General features: G+C 36.2%; 1 protein-coding gene across 4 annotated transcripts in view; it reads right to left on the reverse strand.

The window, feature by feature from the left end:
- Positions 1-16556, reverse strand: part of LOC111508548 (dynein axonemal intermediate chain 7) — a 31490-nt gene extending 14934 nt beyond the window's left edge. For 3 of the 4 annotated variants that reach the window (XR_012465404.1, XR_012465396.1, XM_074175020.1), the window contains exons 1-10: positions 16334-16556; positions 16167-16280; positions 11210-11251; positions 10666-11160; positions 7055-7140; positions 6894-7001; positions 6710-6836; positions 5218-5273; positions 4886-5161; positions 3256-3396 (exon numbers count right to left, since the gene is read on the reverse strand). Coding sequence is in view for 2 of the 4 variants with exons in the window: in XM_074175020.1 (XP_074031121.1) it covers positions 3256-3396; positions 4886-5161; positions 5218-5273; positions 6710-6836; positions 6894-7001; positions 7055-7140; positions 10666-11160; positions 11210-11251; positions 16167-16280; positions 16334-16427 (1539 nt within the window). In the remaining 2 variants the exon portion in view is untranslated. The remainder of the gene's footprint in view (positions 1-3255; positions 3397-4885; positions 5162-5217; positions 5274-6709; positions 6837-6893; positions 7002-7054; positions 7141-10665; positions 11161-11209; positions 11252-16166; positions 16281-16333) is intronic. The other variant, XM_074175065.1, reaches the window with a different exon arrangement.
- Between the last annotated feature and the right edge of the window lie 6073 nt (positions 16557-22629).

Raw genomic sequence — 22629 nt, forward strand, 5'->3', positions numbered from 1 at the left:
TCAATAATGTCAATTTATTCGATGTAATTGAAAATATATTTCAGTTGACAAGAGTATTACTTATGGAACTAATAAATAAATCAAGCCATTAGTATTTTGAGGCTGTACATATGACATTATTAATTAGACAAATATGTAAATACTGAATTGAATATGTTTAGTAATTTTTATTAGAGGGAAATATTTAATACAACATTATATATATGAAATTTATGAAATTTACAGTCAAAAATGCAATAAGGAATAATGTATGTATGTTGAAATTCCTGATAGCTTGAAGGATCAGGGTTTTGTTCAGTTGGACCACTTTCTCCAATGAAATGTAGTGAGCAAATATAAGTATCCTTGGTAACATCATCAATAGATTTAAAGCCTCGGTCACTCCTGCCACATTTTTTCTCCCATAATTCACATTTCGCACATTTTACACATGCTTTAATATGTAATTTGCTTGATGGTTTGCATTTTTGTTTGCGATATTCAAAACAAGGCTTTGGAAAATTTATAAAATAGTATGTGTTGGTTTTGAATGATTTGTATCGTGTATCATTTTTACATACACCATAAAAACACCGTTTTGTTGTTCCTTTTCGTACAGATAACATAATTATAATGGAGTATAAAAAAATTTTCTAATTATTTTGACTTACTGCATTATTTTTTTTAAACTTTTTTTACAATTAATAAACTTCAATTTATATTTTCATTTTGAAAACGTGAGTTGCGGGCTCTTTAACATGGTTGTTTACAAAAAACAGTACGAAAAAGATGGCTGCGCACAAAAAAAATTTGTGATGAAAAGGCCTATAGTAAAACCAATAATGATTGAGAGTAAAGCGCGTTGTCATATCTAAATTTTACGTTACCAGTTTATAGCAAAATCAAAATATAGTAAGCAGTAGAGTTGTCGGTTGTGGCAAATTATAGATAATACACAATACTAGTACGATTAAAAGGTATTATTTATGACAAAAATCAGTAATGAGCTTGTAATGAGTAATACTTATACATTTCCTGATTACTGATCAGTTAAAATTCATTATTTTCTGTATAGTGTTAGATATTTATTACAACTAGTGGCAACGCTGTACGCAACGATATTTCTGTCTTTGTCACTTTACCGTAACTTCCATCTCACCGTTGCAGTCCTCACTAATGTACTTGCAGCCATGAGCGTATCATTGGTTTGTGAATTATACAGCGTGAATTGTACGTTTTACAGTTAAGTTAGTCAGCAATCGACGTGTTGTGATAACAATTGGTGAAAATAATAGTGTTAATAAGTGTTTAAGCGTTACATAATTATATTTCTACACCGTTCTCAAACTACTCAAAAAATGGGAGACATGGTCGGGCCTTCCACGTCGAAAAAGGTAAAACGGTCGGAGTCTCGGTCAGTAAGAGAAAAACAAATTGTACTGCGAGTATTTCACTGTCTTGAAAGAGATCATCAGCCACCAAAAGATGACTTTGTGCATATGTGCTGTAATTCTACGTGTGTACCTCCGAATAACCAACAGGGCATTTCTACATCATTAAGTTCCACAATTACAAAAGATGAATTAGTTGATATGTGCTCTGATTATACCGGTGAACCAAAATCATCGATTTACAAAATACTAAGAGAAGCAGAAATTCATGGGGACGTATAAACGCCAAAAACTAGTAGCGGACGAAAAAAAAAACACAGTTGATGAAGAAGCCAAAACCAGTATACGTATTCACAGTTTCTTTTTCAGAAATGAGCTGCCCACGCTACAAACAGTCTGGAGGCACTTAGCGATCATGAATTGGTCCCAAAAATGGGTAAAGAAACTTTTAGGAAACTTGTACACGGAAAAGTTGACAGGAAAAGCATTCTCATTGAACGTCAAGAAATAATAGCATGGAGAAGAAACTATCTAAGAAAAATTGACGAATTTCGGAAGCTCAAAAAAAAATTGTACTTCATGGACGAGACATGGGTTAACCAAGGACATACGGTCAAAAAAGTATGGCAGGATGGTAATATAACAAGTGCACGACAAGCCTTTATTGAAGGTTTGTCAGTTGGGTTAAAACAGCCATCTGGAAAAGGTAGTCGTCTGATAGTTACGCATATAGGAAGCGACAGTGGATTTTTAACAAATGGTGAATTAATATTTAAATCTAAGGAAACAGGCGACTATCATGAAGAGATGAATGCGGAGGTGTTTGAAAAATGGTTTGAAGGCATCATTCAACTTGTGGAACCTGGGTCTGTCATCGTCATGGACAATGCCCCATACCATAGTCGACATTGAGAACCATTACCGAAACAATCATGGAAAAAAGCAGCAATTCAAGAATAATTACCACGATTATTACTCCGTTTTCATAAGGCCCACCTAATGACTACAACGATTAGGTAAATTACGATATTGCAAAGTTTTAATGAAATAAATAAAAAATGTGTATGAATATTTTAACTAATTGTACTAAGAATTCTTCTTTCATTCTTAACCCTCTCAAAAATGTATAAGCACGCCCCCGATTTGCTGTCAACTGGGCATACTTCTACTCTCAATCATTATTGGTTTTAGTATATTTGTGCCAAGCTTTACTTGACAGGGGTAGTACTTCATCAACGCGTTTCAATTGAAAACTCCTAGATGCTTGGCCCGTCATTTTACTGAATAGAAAACTGTCGCAGGCAGAAGTTACTCAATGTCAACCTCCACCTCACTGAGAATCGTATACATTCCACATACGTCAGTGCATGAGAGACAAAAACTAAACATTATTAGATTGTTTTCTGTCACCTATCTTTGTTTCGTTCATCAGATAGACTTCTGATGAATCATAGTGGCCATTTATGAGTGCATTTTTGAATTTTCTGAGTTTAAAATCGGGATAACGATGCTTCCTAAGAAAGAAGTATTGAAACCATTTTTGTAGAGAATTTTACAGTCTACAAACTTTCTCTCAACCATTTTTCCGGTAGCTGTCACCATTAAAGATATATATCCAAAACACAAAAATTTTGAACTTTGACCTCGAATAAAAAATAACGCATTAGTGGTCTCGATAGGAACTTTCAACATTTCATTTATGTTGACGTATTTAAGGTCTCTACAAAAATCCAGCTTGTTGGGAATTGATGCAAACTGGAATATCTATTTTATCTGGGCTATACTATGACATCATAATTGGTAAATCATTGGTAAAAATCAGCATTCGAAACTGACTTCAAATAATATATAGTTTGGATCTGCGTGATTATAAGTGAGATCATACCTGCAGAACATCATTAGTTCTATCTGCCGCCTCCTTCATAGTGGTACCATCTATTATTTTCTCCCATAAATGGAGGTATCTATTCATTTGGACACAAAGCGAAGGATCGGGCAATTTTCTGCAATCTACGTATAATTGCCACTAGAACAATTAAAGGTTCATAAGTGAAATATTCATCTACTCATGAAGCCATGAAGATGATAGTGAAGCCTGTTGTCGAAAGCGCTCGCAAATAATAAGTAGAAGTTATTGAAGCCTAAAATAACTTTTTATATCAAATGTTGATATTAAAATACTGAAAATAAAGGAAAATTAGTTGTTTCAATCAATTGATTGAAGCAAATAATATTCCTTTATTTTGAGTATTTCAATATTAAATTCTACAAAAAGGATTTGAAGCTTTATATCTTCTATAAATTATCTGCGAGCGCTTTCGACAGTTGGTAGTACTTTCATCTTCTAGGCACCCTTCAAACTAAACTGGTCATCTTGTTGTCTGCCTCTTCATACGGTCAGAGCGTCTTAACGTAGGTATTTAGGTAAATTTGCCTGTATTTGTTCTGCATCAGGTACTCTCCTTTGTGTTAGATCTTCTCTAGGCATGTGTATGGTTTTGTTTAATATATTGAATGTGAGGTCTTGTTGTGTTTTGATTTGTACTTGTTCCTCGATGAGGACATGTCCATAGAGACAGTCTGGCTTTGTGTAAAACTTTTTCCAAGTGAGCGTTCCAGGTGAGTTTTCTATCAAGGACAATGCCAAGATATGTCACCTCCGTTCCAAATGGAATGACTACATCATTGAGGGAAAGTGGCGTTAGATCGTCCAATTTCCTTCTCTTGGTGAAGGGGATTAACACAGTTCTGCTGGGGTTGACAGACATCTGCTCCCTCAGGCACCAACTGTGAACAACGTCCAATGCGCTTTGGAGGATATTACAAGCTACCCTTCCCGACGTGGACGTTGCCAGGATGGCAGGGTCATCTGCATAACCTTGAGGGCAGCCCCCGGTGACCCTGAACCTGATGGCCTCGCTTTGAAGAGTCGTAGTTCTGTTCACTAGCATGGCATAGATCCAGCAGGTATGGTCGATTCTATACCCTTTCTAACCAGAGACAATCCTATAGATTTAGGTAGTGCATTATCAAATGCTCCTTCAATATCAAGAAATACAGCAACCGCACTCTTTGTGGTAGTCTCTGCGAATAATCTCGCTTGTTAAGGCAGTTGGGACGTTTTTCAATTTCGATTGCTTCACGAATTATCCTGGCCTGAAGATTTTTCTACGTAGCAATGATCTTGGTGCATTCGAAACTTATTGTGTGGCTTGTTTCCTGGTGGTGTTTGAAAATAGATGATGCTAGGTCTGATTCCTAACAGACTAACCAGACAAAAGATTTTCTCCCCTACGTCCATGTAGTTACTGATAAAGTGAGCTGAATACATCGGCCAGACCAATAGAAGAATTTCCAACAGAGCCTATGAATATGAACTAGCTGCTCGCAAATTAGACCCAGCATCATCTCTCTTCAAACAACACCAGGAAACAGTTTCGTAGTGTGCAATCAATACTGAAGCATAGCTTCTCGCTGAAGCGAAGAAGTAAAAGGGCATCATTACTCCCACTCACTTCAGATTGTTCCCTTTCAGCCTTCGAATGTTCCATGAATAGATTTGTCACGTCGCGTATGTACTGGATCGACTTTTCCAATTGTTCCTCTCGAATTTGTTGTTCGACGATTTCTCTCTTCTCCTTCTCGATAGCCTCTTTTTTCTCTTGCTCCAGGCGGATCCTCTCTAATTCGGCCAATCTCGCAGCTTCTTGCTCGGCCTCTATTCTCAGCTTCTCTGCCATTTCGGCCGTCATGCGAGCCCTTTCCTTCTTCGAAACCTTCTTCTTCGGCACCTGCAACAAAGAGTTTTTTGTTGATTCGAGGAATGGGAGATATAAAAACGTGCGACCTTTTTCGGTTCTTCTACTACAACTTCTTCGACAGTTTCCGCAGGTTCCTGGACTTCTGAAGAACAAACGATTCGCGTGACTGGTAGTTCATCTTGATTCTAGCATACAAAGATGAAGGCCTGACCAAAACCGGAAATCCAAATTCCATGCACATTTACTATATATAATTTTTTGACTACTCACAATAATCAGTGTTTGTTGAGTACTCAAAGAAGGTGATTTGCTCTGCCAGCATGTTGAAGGTTTATTTTCAATTTGTTATTTTACATAACATGTTCCGGGTTTTTTGGTTGTGGTATGCAGGTTTCAAGCCTGACGGGCGTCGCTGGAGTTTCTCTGGGGTCCTTAGTTGATCTTAGACTTTGTCCGATAGTTTTTGTTGGTCAAAATATTAGATACACGTTGTGTTTCTCTAGGATTCTTCCAATCGGGTCTGTGATTTTTTCAACACAAGCCTTTTCCTTGACTAGCCTCGCTGGAGTTACTGTGTGTGGAAGCTATTTTCCGGGTTTTTGGTTGTGGTATACAGGTTTCAAGCCTGACTAGCGTTCCTGAAGGTTCTCTGGGGTCCTTAGTTGACCTTAGACTTTGTCTGATAGTCAAAATATCAGATTCACGTCGTGTTTCTCTAAAATTCTCTCAATCGTGTCTATGATATTTTCAACACAAGCCTTTCCCCTGACTAGCCTCGCTGGGGTTACTGTGTGTGGAAGCTATTTTCCGGGTTTTTGGTTGTGGTATGCAGGTTTCAAGCCTGACGGGCGTTGCTGAAGGTTCTCTGGGGTCCCGAGTTGACCTCAGACTTTGGCTGATAGTTTTTGTAGGTCAAAATTTTAGATTCACGTCGTGTTTCTCTAAGATTCTCCCAATCGGGCCTGTGATATTTTCAACACAAGCCTTTCCCCTGACTAGCCTCGCTGGGGTTACTGTCGAAAAAAAAACATGTACGGGGTGTCTCAAATACGTCAGCGTGGAAAATAATGATATAATGATAATAATGAACGAAAAATCGGATTGAAGAAGAAAAAAACATGGCCACGGGCGTTACAGAAAAAAACATGGCTGTCATACAGGGTGTCTCGTCGTTTGAGAAAAAACATGTACGGGGGTGTCTCAAATACTTCAGCGTGAAAAATAATAGTATAATAATAATAATGAATGTAAAATCGTTTTGAAGAAAAAAAAAACATGGCCACGGGCGTTAAAGAAAAAAACATGGCTGTCATACAGGGTGTCTCATTGCTCAGGAAAAAAACATGTACAAGGTGTACGTTCACAATCTACCCCTTCCTGGCTGGGGTCTGTCAGTTCATCGGTTGTGTTCTGGTAGTTATGTCCCTGGACGAGTGGAAGGGGGTGACCGGTAGTGAGGGCGATGTTTGTTAGACCAAAAATGTATAATTATGAATCAAGGGTAAATATCGACCAACGAGAAATGATCACGGCCTTCATCTCAGTATGGTCTTCATTCAGTACCGAGATTATACTAACCTGACATAGCCCGTTGCATCGACTCAGCTTTCATTTTGGCGATGTCCTCCAATACATCGTATTCTTTTTCCACTGGTTCTTCAGGTTTCTCTTCTACATCAAGGTCGGACTTCTCCCTGGTCTTTTTCTAACCATTAAATTGAATAGTTATGAGAGGATTCTCATACGAATTTCAAGTAGTTACCTTCGATTTTTTTTCTTTTTTCGGTGGACGTTTCTTTTCTTTCTTGTCTTTTATAACGACCTCTTCTGAAGATGCGGTAGAGGAAGAGTATTCTTCGAATGATTCGTCCTTTTATGAGATTTTTGTGAACATTTTGTAATTACTTGTTAAATTGGTATTACCAGACCAAGACTTCTGCTCGACGCTAACTTTTTCGAGGATCTTTTCAATTTTTGACTTGACGTTGTTCTCAGCTTACTGCTTCCTCCTTACAGTAGAAGTAATTCCATTTGTTTCGTTCGAATAGAAAGAAAATAATACAAAATGAAGATTTTTTTTTCTATTTTTATAGTCAATTCATGAGTCAATTCATTTTTTAACATTAATTTAAGGGGGGCGACATTTCTCACAATGTGTAATATTTTAAAACTAACTAATACACTTTATTGTATGATTCTCACTATAAATTATACAATCATATAGTGAAAATCATATAATAAAGTGTATTAGCTAGTTTTAATATGGATTTTTATCAAGTATGGGCCAGTTCTATACAATTGAGGAGTTTTTTTGTTAAAATATAGTGATAGCATATATTTGATCCACTGACTACACATTAGGAAAAAACTGTTGTGAAAACCGGCATTTTCCATTTTCTATTCTCTATATACTAATGAATCAAAGATCGAGAATGAGGTGGGTTGTGCCTTCCTTGTAGATGGACACCTCCATATCTGGTTGATGCAGTCAACGACCAGCGTATACACAGCAGAATTATACGCTATATACCAATCTTTACTATTCTGTGAATTTGCCCGAAACGAAACTTATTTCCTAATTTGTACCGTGCCGCATATATGTTGTCCAACAACGCATTTAGCCAATCTAGCGTGGAGATACGCAACATATGGAAACCTCTTATCAAGCGGAACACGACCAACTCCCGCCAAACGGTCAGCTTCCGTTAAAACCGATGCAGCGATCAGTCATACAAATGTTTTCAGGATCCTTCATAAGTACAAATTTCATCCAGATTAGACTCATGAATTGAACAGAGATGATTTCGATAGACGTATCGAGTTTACAATTTTTGGATGATCATTTTCCTGGTCGCTGGATTGGCAGATGATGTCCTACAGAATGGCCACCAAGGTCTCCGGATCTCACTCCTATAGATTTCTTTCTATGGGGGTCATTTGAAGTTCAAGTGTATGAGATAGAAGATTTGAAATATCATGAAGCATGGCAGAGAGAATATCAAGAGGTATTGCAGAGAAGTAGCTCCCGAGATTGTCAACCATGTGGAAGCTCGTACCAATGTATGGAAGTTGATGGAAACGTTTTTGAACATTTACTATAGAAACTACTGGACAATGGCTACTCTAAAGCGATGGTAGAAAAGACTTTGGCTAGAAGACAGCAGGAGCCTCGCAAGGAAGAGAAGCCGTCACAACCAGTGCTTGCACTTCCCTACATCAGAGGATTATCGAAGAGGATAAGAAGAATTGGTTCCAAGTACAACATCAGAACCTGCTTCAGATCCGGTAACACTATCCGTAGCAGCCTCACGAAAACCAGGCCACCAAACGCGGACTGCGATTCCAAGAATTGCATTTACCGGATACCCTGTGAGTGCGGAAAATCCTATATTGGTGAAACTGAGAGGCCATTGAATGTTCGCATTGCCAAGCACAAGAAACACACACAGCGAGGGGAAACCAGCAAATCAGGAATAGCAGACCATGTTTGGACCCATCAACACAACATCGAGTGGTCCCAAGCTGAGATCTTGCACAAAGAGAAACATTGGTTTAGGAGAAAATTCAAGGAAGCCGCATACATGTTGTCCAACAACGTATTCAACCAAGCCAGCGTAGAAATACGCAACATATGGAAACCCATCATCAAGCGAAAAATGGCCAACTCCCGCCAAAACGGTCATGTCCCACGGAACCAGTGAAGCGGAAAATGGAAAGCGGGGATAAGTGAAAGTACTCGAACGACCTATAAATAGTCATCTCTCGAAGGAATCAGTCCAGTCATCACTCGAAGACGATTGTAGATACTAACAATCGAAACGTCGTGAACTAACGTGACTTGGAATCTCTCCCACTTTTTATTTTTATTTTCTTTTTTCATTTCTTTATTTTTATTTATTCAATTGTTCTATTTTTACTTGTGTATTTTATTTCACTATTATTTCATTTCAGGTTTATTTTGGTTGATATAATTGTTATTTTCAGCTATTCATTTTCAATTCTTCTTTTTTAGTTGTTTCAGGGATCTCAAATAATAATAATAATAATCACATTTTCCATGAAGTGCATACTCAACGTCCACAAAAATTAAACGTGTGCGCTGGAATTTTTGGTGACCGTATTGTTGGCCCATTGTTTTTAGAAGGCAATTTAACCGGACAAATGTAACTGCAGCTTCTGGAAGATACTATTAATAACCTTCTCACTGATATTATTGAAAATGACTACAAATATCGGGAGGATCTGTTAATATTTCAACAAGATGGGGCTCCTCTGCACTATGCTCTGCCTGTTCGGCAATATTTAGATACTTTTTCGGATCACTGGTTTGGGAAACGGGGCGCTATCGAATGGCCACCACGATCACCAGACCTTCCGCCGTTAGATTTCTTTCTGTGGGGTCATTTGAAAAGCAGAATTCATTGTACTCCTCCTGCATCACTCGAAGATTTCCGGCAACGAATCACAAATGAATATCGCCAAATCACTCCAAAAATGCCCCACAATGTTCGAGAACGTTTCCAGCAGAATCTCTATTATTGCATGGAAGCTGGAGGTGTCCATTTTGAGCATATGCTAACATGAGAATAAAGTAAGTAACTTCAACTCTAAATTTAATGATTCATCCAAATTTTAAAAAAATGTACACCGTTGTTTAGAGAATTCCAAGATCTTTCAAACGATGTGCAACTCGCCCCCTATTAAAATTCCAAAGGTTGTTCACTCCTCTGCTTCGGGGTTGAAGTGACGACGCTGTAAATGGGGAAAAACTGTCCTACTCCCGATAAAAATCGACCTGTCTGAGCGTTTTTTCGGATTTGCAAGAGTAGTACCCAAAACCTCCATGTCAAGTTTTCGATGGCCCACCCTGTATTTTAATAGTACATTTTGAATTTCAATTACAATTCATAATCCTTTGATGGAGGGAAAGGGAATCTCTGCATAAGTTTACTTGAGTATTCAAGCAGTGATCATTGTTAGAAAATTCTTTGGATATCTCCAGCTCCTGAAACAAGTCTAGTCAGGAAATTTTTATTGTCAATTTTACGTAAAATTTTGGAATTTCTATCAGGGCTAAAATTGGGGTGTGAAATTTGATAGGGTTGCCAAATGCGTATTTTTCGGTTTTTTTTAAATGTTCATTAATGCGAGTAATGAGAGGTCTACAAGTTCTACCAATGTAAGATGCAGAACAATCAGAGCTGTCAAGCTTATAGACTCCACTTCTATGTAACTTTCTAATTTTGTCTTTGGAATTTACTAGAAAGTTGCTCAAATTATTGTGAGATTTAAAAGAATGTTTGTATCAGGTATGGTAATTTCTATAAATTTGGAAATAACCGTACACATATTGTGATCAATGTAAGGTAAAAAAAATATTTCACAGACGAAAGTGGAAAGAGCTTTGCAATTAGAATTACAAAACTCTTCGACTCATTCATTCAAATAACTGTATTCAGCTTCCCAAATCTATTCATTGAATTATCAAAGATACCCCACAGAGGTGGGTCTTGCAGATTATTAAGAATACACACCTCTAGGTAATATTACTGATGATGTCATTGTCCTCTGAGACTGCACCCGAGGTCCGGCTGCTGTCATGTCAGTTTTAGAAGAAAACAATTCTGATCCTTGTTCAGTTACGGACATCAATGTTTTTGAGGTAGGTTTCATTTCTGAAGGAGTTTTTGTAACGGAAGAAGTTTTGGTAACCGAAGGAACTTCAGTAGCCGAAGGAATAACCATAGTAATTTTCTTCTGCTTTTTTCCTCCTTTTTTCTTTGGCTTTTCGACATCCACTTCCATTTTGTTTGTTGATTCTGTGGGTGCGTCCTCTTCAGGGATTTTCTTGCCCTTTTTTTGTTTTTTAGCTTTCTTGCCGACCTTCTCTTTTTCAGGCGGGACATTTTGATCTTCTGGTGAATGTTTTTCACTATCAGGCTTGAACACAACTTTTGATGATGATGATTTTTTCAATTTATCCTTCGACTGTTCAATTGGTAATACTTTGCTCGATCCAGTCAACCTTTCTAATCAGAAACCCTTAATGAACGGTGTTTGAAGTCTTCTCGTACTTACCAGTTTCTTTGGGAACTTTTGTTATCGATTTTAGTACAGACTCTGAAAATAGAAATAGAGCGAGCAATTACCATATTTTTTTTGGTTCACTATTCGCGCCAAATTTTTAATACTTTTAGAATATTTGGTCATCTACGTTTATTTGTCCACTGATGACAAAACCAAGATAAAAATTTGACACTTTCAGAGAAAAGGCAATTCATAGCTATTGTTATGAATATAATATAGTATCAACCGCCAGCAGAACACTAGGATATGTGATGAGGCAATGCAGAACTTTTACAAATACTACCACAATGAGCCTACTGTATTTTATATATTCGAAGTAACCGGTATTATGCATACTTAAAGTTGTCGGCGCCCTCAAAGGCCAGGAAAACCAATACAGAGAAATTGGCGGTTCGTATTGGATAATACGAGTTTTATGACTGGCTGAAGAGTCATAACAGTTCAGAAACTGATCGCGATTTGAGTGTTGAAATTCGATATTGTTGCAGTTGTAATTACTTAAAATTTTTTGTTATCTGTTTAAAATGTGGCGTTCTTGGATAAGTACTAATAGTAATAACGAGTGTGAGAACAACGCAGACTTTTTCCTGTGTAGTGATTCCAATAGCGATGGTGAATAATGTGAAAAAGAAATACCAGTGATTAAGATTCGGATGCATTTGAATATTGAAACACAGAGAGTATCTTTCAATGTACATAAGAATCTACATCTCAAGTTTGGTTTCGAGGGAAACCAAACTATTATAAGCAACATCAGATTTGACCGAAATTTCTTTCTCAACTGTACGTAAAATAGTTAAAAACAAACCTTATGAACGCAAGACGCGATGTGATACAGGATTATCAAAACCTTTAGATGTTCATCTAATAAAATCATTGAAAAAAACAATATACGACTGTTACAAAAGCAATGAGATTTCTACAACTGAAATCATAAGGAACAAATTGAATACTTCCGGCCATAACGTGAGCTGCTGTGACAAAACTCTTCAAAATTGGATGAAGAAACTTAAATTTAGATTTAAAATGATAAACAAACTCCAAACAGTTATGGAAAGCAGAAGAATAGTGGAATTGCGTAACAAATACTTAGAACAAATAACTAAATAATGACAAGAACAACGGCAAATTTTCTATTTGAACGAAACTTGGTATGACACTCACGACACAGTTACGAAAGGGTGGACTGATGGTTCGAGAATGTGTACGCCTTACATGCCTGCAAACAAAGAATCGCGACTAATCATTGTGCATTGCGGAGGAAGTAAAGGATGGGTTCCGAATTCTTTGAAATTATATGGAAAAAACTTGAGGACTGCAATAATGACTATCATAAGAACATGGAAGCTAATATTTTTGAGGAATGGTTTGAAAACACATTGATCCCAAATTTGGATGCGAATAGTGTAATAGTTCTTGACAACGCTTCCTATCATTCGTGATAGCTCATCAAAGTACCGAATAAAAATTCGAGGAACGATGAAATACAAAGTTTATAATGGATAACAATTTGTATTTTGAAGATCAATACACTAAAAACCATTTACTTGAAGTTTTACAGACAAAAACATTTGAAAAAGTGTATGCCCTTGAGAGTATTGCTGAAAAGTATGGACACACCAGTGAGGGGCTTCCCCCTATTTTTGTGTTTTCAATCTCATTTAGTTGATTTGGGGAAAATTGAAATAAAGCATCAGGCGTAAAAATAATTTTCCAAAATTTGATAAGAGAGTAATAGAGCTAGTTAAAGAAGAAGTATCTAATGTCACCGAAGAAGACTGGCAGAAAAGGATTAAAAAAGTAATTTTAGTTGAAAAAACTATATGTAGATTCGACACTTCTATAGTAATGGTGGAAGTAAATTCATTATTGAATCAAATGACGACAGTGATAGTGAAACAGAGAATATGGAAAAGGAATTATCAGTTATATAGTTATTGTGGTTCTTATATGATCAGAAAAAATTATTGAATAACGAAATTAGTTAGGAATCACCGTGTTAGGAATCACACGTTAAAAGGTAAGACCTCGTTAGTCTTTAGCTCGCACAAGTTTCTCAATTTCTGAGAGTTGTCGTTCGTATGGGGGCGACAGATGATTAACAGCTGATTATCGAAAAAACAGATTTCAAACAGTTAGCTTTCTAAATGAATTATCAAAGGGAAGCTGTTGGAAAGTAGATGGCACTATATAATTTACTTGAACTATACTTTTAAGGCCTGAGTTGGAGTTTGCATCATTGCTGTGTTTCTCGGAGTATGCAACCTCATTACATAAAAGAGAGAGAGTACAGAATAAATTTTTAGAATATTGTATTATAAAAAATACCGTTCGTGACCTGACTATGATACAGTTAGATCGATTAATTTAAGAAATGAATTCAAAATAATGTACTTGGACCAAAGAAGACATTTCTCTGCTACGTTTCTGTACAAGGTGATCAATAGTAAAATAAATAGTCGCGAAATTCTTTCACTTATTCCTGGATCTGAGCGCCGCGCCGTACTCGTACTCTCAACTTTAAGAGCTCCTCTCGTGAGCATTATGAAATTAATCAACTTGTACAACTTTGGCTTTATACAGGGTGTAACTGAATAAGTGTAAAACATTTGAGGAGGTGATTCCTCATCGAAAAAAAAATTGGATCTTTCATATAAAGAAACTTCATTGGAACATCCCTTGTTAAGATACAGCCCCTTAAAAGGGGTACATAAAATTTGTATAACAATTTTTTTCACAAGCATTGAAAAAGTTACAATATTGAAATTAACCTGACGTTTTGTACTACCAAAAAGACACTTAGACAGTAATTTATTTGGTTTACCCCATGGTTGTAAGGGGTGGAAAACGCAACCCCTAAAATTTATTTCCAATGTAACTTTTTGTCTTATTATTTGTTTACCATTTAAAAATTTATTTCCGATGCCTGTTTCATTCTAAATAAAAAATGTTTCTTGGGTTTTTTGACCAAAATTAACCAGTTCGCAGCAAAAAAGCATTTCAAGAACAACTACAGAGATACATCGTTATAAATGCGAACTGGATTTATTGTTATTTTGTAGTTAGTACCTGTATTAAATGATTAAAGGGTAATAAACAAAACTAATTTATTAATAACAAAACACACAACATGTAGAAATCATAGTAAATGTTCAATATGTCTACCTTCAGACATTACGCATGCGTCTAAACATCGGCGCATTGAGCCACGTATTCGCTCAAATATTCCTGGAGTCTCTCTGATTACCCTGCACGCATCGATGATGCGGTTTCTTAAGTCCTCTACATCGCGAACAGAAGTACGATAAACCAAATGCTGTGAATGGCCCCAAATAGAGAAATCGAGAGGTTTCAGATCCGGGGATCGAGCGGGCCAGTTCTGTGGTCCTCCTCGACCTATCCACTGATTTGCATACGTTTCAGTTAAATGCTGACGTGCTACTTGACTAAAATGGGCGGGAGCCCCATCATGCATGAAAAACATATCCCTTCTAACGCCCAAAGGAACATCCTCCAGCAGTACTGGATGCACTTCTCTTGAAAATTGAACGTATGCCTCACCATTTAATCGGGGAGGTAGAAAATGAGGCCCAATTAAATCATCCCAAATAACTCCGAGCCACACGTTAAGAGAAAACTGTTCTCGATGGTTAGTTTCGACAATAGCGTGAGGGTTTTCATCAGCCCATATGTGGTAATTATGAAAATTAATAATCTTGTCCCGAGAAAAACTACATTCGTCTGTGAATTCTGTCGTCTTCAGAAAGTCACAATTTCTTCTAATCATTTCCAGCATCAAATTGCAAAATTCAAGACGGTTTGGAAAGTCTCTCGGTAACAGTGCCTGTACTCGTTGCAGATGGTAAGGGTATAAGAGTTGTTCCTTTAAAATTCGAAATACCGTCATATGATCAACATTTAGCTGGAAAGCAATCTTTCTAGTACTGGTTGTAGGTTGTTCTTCAATCAAATTAAGTACTGCTTTCTCAAGTTGTGGTGTTCGTACTTCTCGATGGCGACCACAATCCTGCGTTCTTTTGTCGAATGAACCATATTCTCGTAATCGTTGATGAGGTCGAGCAAATATTCTATGTGAAGGATGCTGCCGTTGAGGATACATTTCAGCATATCTTCTAGAAGCTTCTAACCCATTCCCCTGCGACAGACCGTAAACGTAATGTGTATCAGCCATTTTCTCATTTGTGTATGCCATTTTAATAACAAGTGAATTATTAAAGTAATAAATTAAGAACAGAACAACACACAATTAGTATTAATTCAATTTCGAAAATTCACAAACTGACAGCGTCATACCAATTTAATTGTCACTATCGCTAATAGCGATAGCGACCTACTAGATTTATTAGTTTCGTATTTTCGCAATAATGACGATGTATCTCTGTAGTTGTTCGTAAAATAATTTTTTGCTGCGAACTGGTTCATTTTGGGCAAAAAACCCAGGAGACATTTTTTGTTTAGAATGAAACATGCTATCAGAAATAAATTTTCAAATGGTAAACAAATGAGAAGACAAAAAGTTACATTGGAAATGAATTTTTGGGGTTGCGTTTTCCACCCCTTACAACCATGGGGTAAACCAAATAAATTTCTGACTAAGTGTCTTTTTGGTAGTACAAAACGTCAGATTAATTTCAATATTGTAACTTTTTTAGTGCTTGTGAAAAAAATTGTTATACAAATTTTATGTACCCCCTTTAAGGAGCTGTATCTTAACAAGGGATGCTCCAATGAAATTTCTTTATATGAAAGATCCTATATTTTTTTTTTGATGAGGAATCACCTCCTTAAATGTTTTACACTTATTTAGTCACACCCTGTATTTGTGGTTAGCAAGTACAACATTAAAAGAAAATAATGCGAGCTTAGCTGATGAATAGTAACCTCCAGTGTTCATTACGACAAAAAAAAATTCAGATTGAATGCATACCTCTATTCTCCAGTGTTTTGACTCGCTCTTCTTCAGGAAGTACCTTGGACGTACCTTGTTCTTCAATTTTTGATTCGCTCTTCGGCATTTTGAGAGAGGATTGTTTTTTGATGACTGTTGAAATAGTTTTATTCAGAAATTTATGAATATATTGACGTTGATCTTACCTGAACCACTTTCATGAACTGTTTCTACTTTCCTCTCTTCCACAGTACCAGATTCTTCTTTATTTTTAACCTTTTCTTTTTTCTTTTTCCCCATACCAATTTATTTTATCAAAAATTACAAAAATTCGAAATAATATAGTGAAGAATGTAAGTCAATTATGTCAAAATTTTCAGTCTAACTGAAATAGTTTTGGACAATAATGTCATACAATTTACTTGGCTGTCATCAATACATGGTGATATAACAGATAGAGATAACATACAGGGTGTTAATTAAGTATGTACCATAAATTCAACAGACGATTCTTTAGGTAATTTTAAGACGAAATGTTCATATGAACATGGATCCGCAAATCCTTCATTCTCAAGATACAGGGTGTTAAAATAAAAATAAAAAAAAATTATTCGTAAATATCTCAAATAGCCTTTACCTAATGTTGTTGTAATTTGGAAATGGTATTCATAACATTAAGGAGCTAATTCAGCCCGAACGTGATTCAATTTATCAAGTCCAGTGGCGTCTCGAGTGGGATTTGATCGAATATTTTTGACTTAAAAATGTACTCCACTGACTTTTGTGCAATTTTTATTATTTCTTTGGATCAAGCAATTAGAAATACAATTTTTTTGTCTCCTGATTTTTTTTTCGTATCTTGCTTAGTTTACAAGAAAAAAAAGTCGACCTAATTGCATATCCCTGGACCTCACAAGGAATGATATGAGGAATTAAATGTCTCTTTTGGAAATTATTATTTTTTCAATTTTTCATCACTAATTATGTAACAATAACAACAAATATTAAATAACATTAACATTTAGACTAACGAATTGCACTAAATTAAGTGTTAGAAAAAGCATCCTTCGGCTTCAATACAACCGTCTAGCCGCCACATCATTGAATCTCGCACTCTTCTGAAAATACCATAAATAATAATCAAGGGTTGCCTTGGAAAACGATTGCAGCATTTAATAAACAACTTGACAGTTGTTGTCAATTTTATAAGCTCTGAATTTATAATTGTTATAAAAAATGTGTTTAGTGGTTATTTTTCGAACAATTTTCGTAAAACATGGTTCAATTTAGTAACAGTGAAATGGCAGATATGCATTTCTGTTATGGAATGCTCACGGAAACTGGAATGCTGCAAGACGCATTTACCATGAAAGATTTCCTCAGAGTGTAGTGCCTAATAGAAAAACTTTTGTACGTCTCTATGCACGACTTTCTGATACAGGCAGCTTTAAAAGATCGACGGTTGTCATGGGTAGGCCTGCAACGGTAAGAACAGTTCAAACTGAAGAAGCTGTTTTAAATGAGATTGAAGTAAATCCTCATACCAGTACTCGGAAAATAACTGAAGAACTGAATATTACCAATGCCCAGCAGCTATAACCCTATCACATGCAACGTGTGCAAGCTCTATTACCCAGAGATTTGCCTGTAAGACTAGCTTTTTCTAATTGGTTACGCCGGTAAAATAAGAAGAAATCCAGGTTTCCTAAGTCGAATATTGTTTACAGATGAAGCTTGTTTTTCTCGCAATTCAATTATTAACTCTCACAACAATCACATTTAGGCCGAAAACAATCAACACGCCTTGATAGAAAATAATTTTCAAAAACAGTTTTTTTATAATATTTGGGTTGGAATTGTCGGTGACCATCTCATTGGGCCTCACTTCCTTCCACCTAGACTTAATGGAGAAGAATACCGAAGGTTTTTAGAATTTGTTTTACCTGGACTTATAGAAGAAATTCCAGTCATGGAAAGATTCCGTATTTGGTACATGCACGATGGTGCTCCACCACACTTTAGTGTAGTGGCACGGCAATTTTTGGATGAAAATTACCATAATCGCTGGATTGGGAGAGCAGGCCCACACCCACGGCCACCTCGCTCGCCCGAAATGAATCCCTTAGATTATTTTCTCTGGGGACACCTTGAAGCGTTGGTATACAAAACTGCTTATCAAAGTGAAGAGGATTTACGGAATAAAATCATTAATTCATGTGACATAATAAAAAATACGCCAGGTATTTCTGGAAGAGTGCGAAATTCAATGATGCGGCGGCAAGACGGTTGTATTGAAGCCGAAGGATGCCATTTCCAACACTTAATTTAGTGCAATTCGTTAGTCTCGATATTAATGTTATTTAATATTTGTTGTTATTGCTACATAATTAGTAATGAAAAATTGTAAAAATAATTTCCAAAAGAAACATTCAATTCCCCATATTATTCCTTGTGAGGTCCAGGGATATGCAATTAGGTCGACTTTTTTTTCTTAAAAACTAAGCAAGATACGAAAAAAACTCAAGAGACAAAAAAGTTGTATTTCTAATTGCTCAATCCAAAGAAATAATAAAACTTCCACAAAAGTCAGTGGCGTACATTTTTAAGTCAAAAATCCGCTCGAGACGCCACTGGACTTAATAAATTGAATCACGTTCGGGCTAAATTATCTCCTTAATGTTATAAATATCACTGCCAAATTACAACAAAATTAGGTAAAGGATATTTAAGATATTTACGAATAACTTTATTTTTTATTTTGACACCCTGTATCTTGAGAACGAAGGATTTGCGGACCCATGTTTATACGAACATTTCGTCTTAAAATTACCTAAAGAATCGGCTGTTGAATTTATGGTACACACTTAATTAACACCCTGTATATTATACAGGTTTATTAATTTTACTTCACCAGACGAAAGCATTCATTGCTTAATAGACGTAACTTATATGCATGCTCTGCACATCTTTGTTGGTTTTTTTTGACATAATTCCTTCCTTTTGAAGTTTCCTACCATTTTTTGCAAAGATAGCGTTAAATAGCGCAGATTTCAGCTTCGAAGATGGGCCCTGAATTGATCGACCTACAGTAATCCAGGACGAGGAGTTGCTCCCATGCGGTTTTTGATGGTTTGAAACGTTTCGGAAAAGTCAAAAAGTGGGTGCCTCATAATTTGAACGATCGAGCTCTGTTCTTCATTGCTTTTGCGCAACCGAAACGAACCTCTATTGGACCGGATCATCATATGTGATGAAAAGTGGATCCTCTACGACACCGATGAGCTACCCAGGCACTTCCCAAAGGGAAAAAACCTAAAATCTCCAGAAATCTGGAAAGGACAGGACGGACGATGATCTAGGACAACTACTTGAGAAGATGTACAATGGGTCATATGTGGCCGAAGTGCTAAGGGCCTACACTCACCCTCCCTACTCTACAAATACAGATACAGAAGGCAAAAAGCCACGGAAAAAGACAATGGTTACTGAATGGGAGGTCAGCGACTAGTGTGATTCACTATAACTTTCTGTAACCGGGCCAAACTATCACAGCGGAGTCCTATGGTGAGAAACTCGTCGAAATAATCCGAAATATCAGCAACAGCCGGCACTGGCCAACAGAAGAGGTCCGAACCTGCTCCCCAACAACGCCCGTCCGCATGTTTCACAATTCACGATCCGAATTGAGCGTCGAAGCTCTGCCTCACATGCCATACTTCCCAGATCTCCCGCCAACGGACTAATATATTTTCAAGCACATCGACAACTTTCTCACCGGTTTAACCTTCGTCAACTTCGCCAACCAGGACCAGTCAAAAAAGTCTTCGTTGACTTCATCGAATCCCGAGCATCCAATTTTTATGATGATGAAATTAATCAACTTGTGTTACGTTGGAAAAAGCACACTGATTCAAGTATTTATTGAGATATTACAGTTTAAAGTAGACTCATAAAAAGGGACAAAAATTTTGAAACAACCATCAATGTGTTTTATTATTTTCTTTATTCAACAAAAAATTTGTAAACTTGCATGCTATCATCTCTGTGCGACTTTTTCTCTCCTAAAAATATACTCATTTCAATTTTAATTACTCTTATTATGCAAGGTAATGACTCGCCTAGATGCATATGAAAGCATTAGCATAGCTTGAAAGAAGTAGTTTTTGTCATCTCCTGATGACGTCAACTTGGTTAGAAAAACGCGCGTCGATAAACAGCTTTTCAGTTCTGGTCAGGGAAAAGTATTTTCAATAGCTTCAGAGGTTTTAAATTTCATTTATCAAATTACAATGATAAGCTACGTCAAAAATAACCCTTTTTATTAAACGCTTCATATTTGCTTCACTTGTATGTATGTATGTTTGTTTGTAACTCTCAAGCTCGGGATCTGTATTTGACAGAATTACCGACATTATTGCTTGATCTAATAATAATAATAATAATAAATGGGCTTTATTCATTGACATACATTGTTTATAAAGAAGAAGTACAACTTAACCTGGGGGATAGCATGTTTTATATAGGAATATAAAAATAATTACCTAGTATAGGTATAGTGAGTAGTTCATGAATCTTTGTGAGACTAAGAAAAAGCAAAGGTTATAAATTGCAAAGTAAATATTAAAAATCTATTCAGTTTAAATAAGGTAAAATATATAGCAAAACATACACAAAGGTGAGACAAAGGGAAAACCATGTGAGCAAGGCATAACATGAATATATTATCTATCCAGAAGACTTCAGATAAGTTTTCAACTATTCGCGGACAGATGGCGCTAATCGTAACCTCCTTGATATATCGACATTTTTCTAAAGAATATATGGCTGATTGATCCCAAAATGCTTTTATAGCATGCGAAACTGAAAAATGAAAAATAAATATAGTTTAAGAAACTGAAAAACACGCTATTGAAGAACATCGAAATAAAAAGTTAAAAATATTTTTTTTAATAAGCTTAAAACAATAACGAAAGAAAAAGCGTGGACGCTTTGTGCCATATTTTTTACATATCAAGCGCTCGTCGCTTTTTTTATCTATAATAATGATACATATAATAAGTCTTCTGTTGAAACAACGATAAAAATAAAAACAACAATAAAAATTAATTGGCGCTCCTGGGCGACGTCATTGATTCCAGTGGCGCATTTGCTTTTTCAGCTGCAGGAAAACCCGGAAAAACCTGCAGCACCAAATCATCTGAAAATCTTGATCTACCAATTTCCTCTCTCTTATAAAACAAAATGTAGAGTGTCTCCAGAGGCTCCAATAGATTCAATGCATCGCCAGCTTATTTAAAACGAAAATATTTTTAACTTTTTAGTTCGATGTTCTTCAAAAGCGAGTTTTTTAGTTCTTTAAACTATATTTATTTGAGTTTGTTTTCTATCTCGTTGTGTTTTTTTCCACCCCATTTGCCACTCGAACATTCATGCTGAACTATTCATTTTTGAACTTTGCCCCGGAATGCACCACAGATTTCCAGAATTTAACTACAATCAATTGTTTCCATATTGTACCGTTCACTTTTTGAGTCAGTTTATTCAATTTTGTAGTTGATATTTGTGAAACACATGCAACATGTAGAGGTCAACAAACTCCTCACGGCTCTATCAGTTGAAAAAATTACCATTGCAATAATCGCTATTGTTCTTATAGTCCAGGATGAATCGGCGTATGAGTAGGTACCGAAAACGAAAAATATAAACAATAGTTAATATCCTCAATCGAGATTTGGAAAAATGTCATTGTTTATACCTGTTTTTTAACTATTTATTACGCGCGGTCACTAGTCTGCTTCCCTTGTAAGTATCATCGTCTCTCTCTGACTAATCCGCTGCATCGGCCTCTCAAATCAAATCAAACCAAAATATACTTTATTGTCCGAAGATTTGCATCTTATTGACAAAGTCCAAGAAATGCAATGTTGATATAGAAAAAGTACTAGAGAAGTATAAATCCGTATATAAAAAAGTTCCAAAAATGTATAAAGGTAAATATATAAAAAGTTCTAAAAATATATAAGACACCATCATGTATGAAGTGATAATACAAAGAATAAATTGCCAATATATTGCTCAACGCCTTCTTGAAATGAATGTTGCTTAGATTTGCAGATGTCATTTCTAATGGTAAATGATTGAACAATTTACCACCATTATAGTATCTTGAATCCTTGATTAAATTCGAAGTTGGGATGGGAAGTCTAAAGTCTAAATTCCTGCACAATTCTCTGGATTTGACTTTACAGAGACATCTTAGTGCCCTCTTCTGTAATATCAATACAGAAGTAGTCGAGATTCAACAACTGCATGGTCAACGGTCTTTGCGACATGGAAACCCAACTCATTTGAAACCACTCTAACTGCATAACATCCGGAGGAGATCTTACACTTGAGTTGTTTGAAGTTTTCATCAAATTTCAGCCTATTATCAATGAATACACCGAGAAATTGTGTGTTTAATTTATTTTGTAATATGGCAGCGTCTATTGAAATTTCATCA

Source organism: Leptinotarsa decemlineata, unplaced genomic scaffold, assembly GCF_025532065.1.
Source record: "Leptinotarsa decemlineata unplaced genomic scaffold, Ldec_3_MD MMD2_P_RNA_scaffold_1, whole genome shotgun sequence".
Classification (NCBI taxonomy): Eukaryota; Metazoa; Arthropoda; class Insecta; order Coleoptera; family Chrysomelidae; genus Leptinotarsa; species Leptinotarsa decemlineata.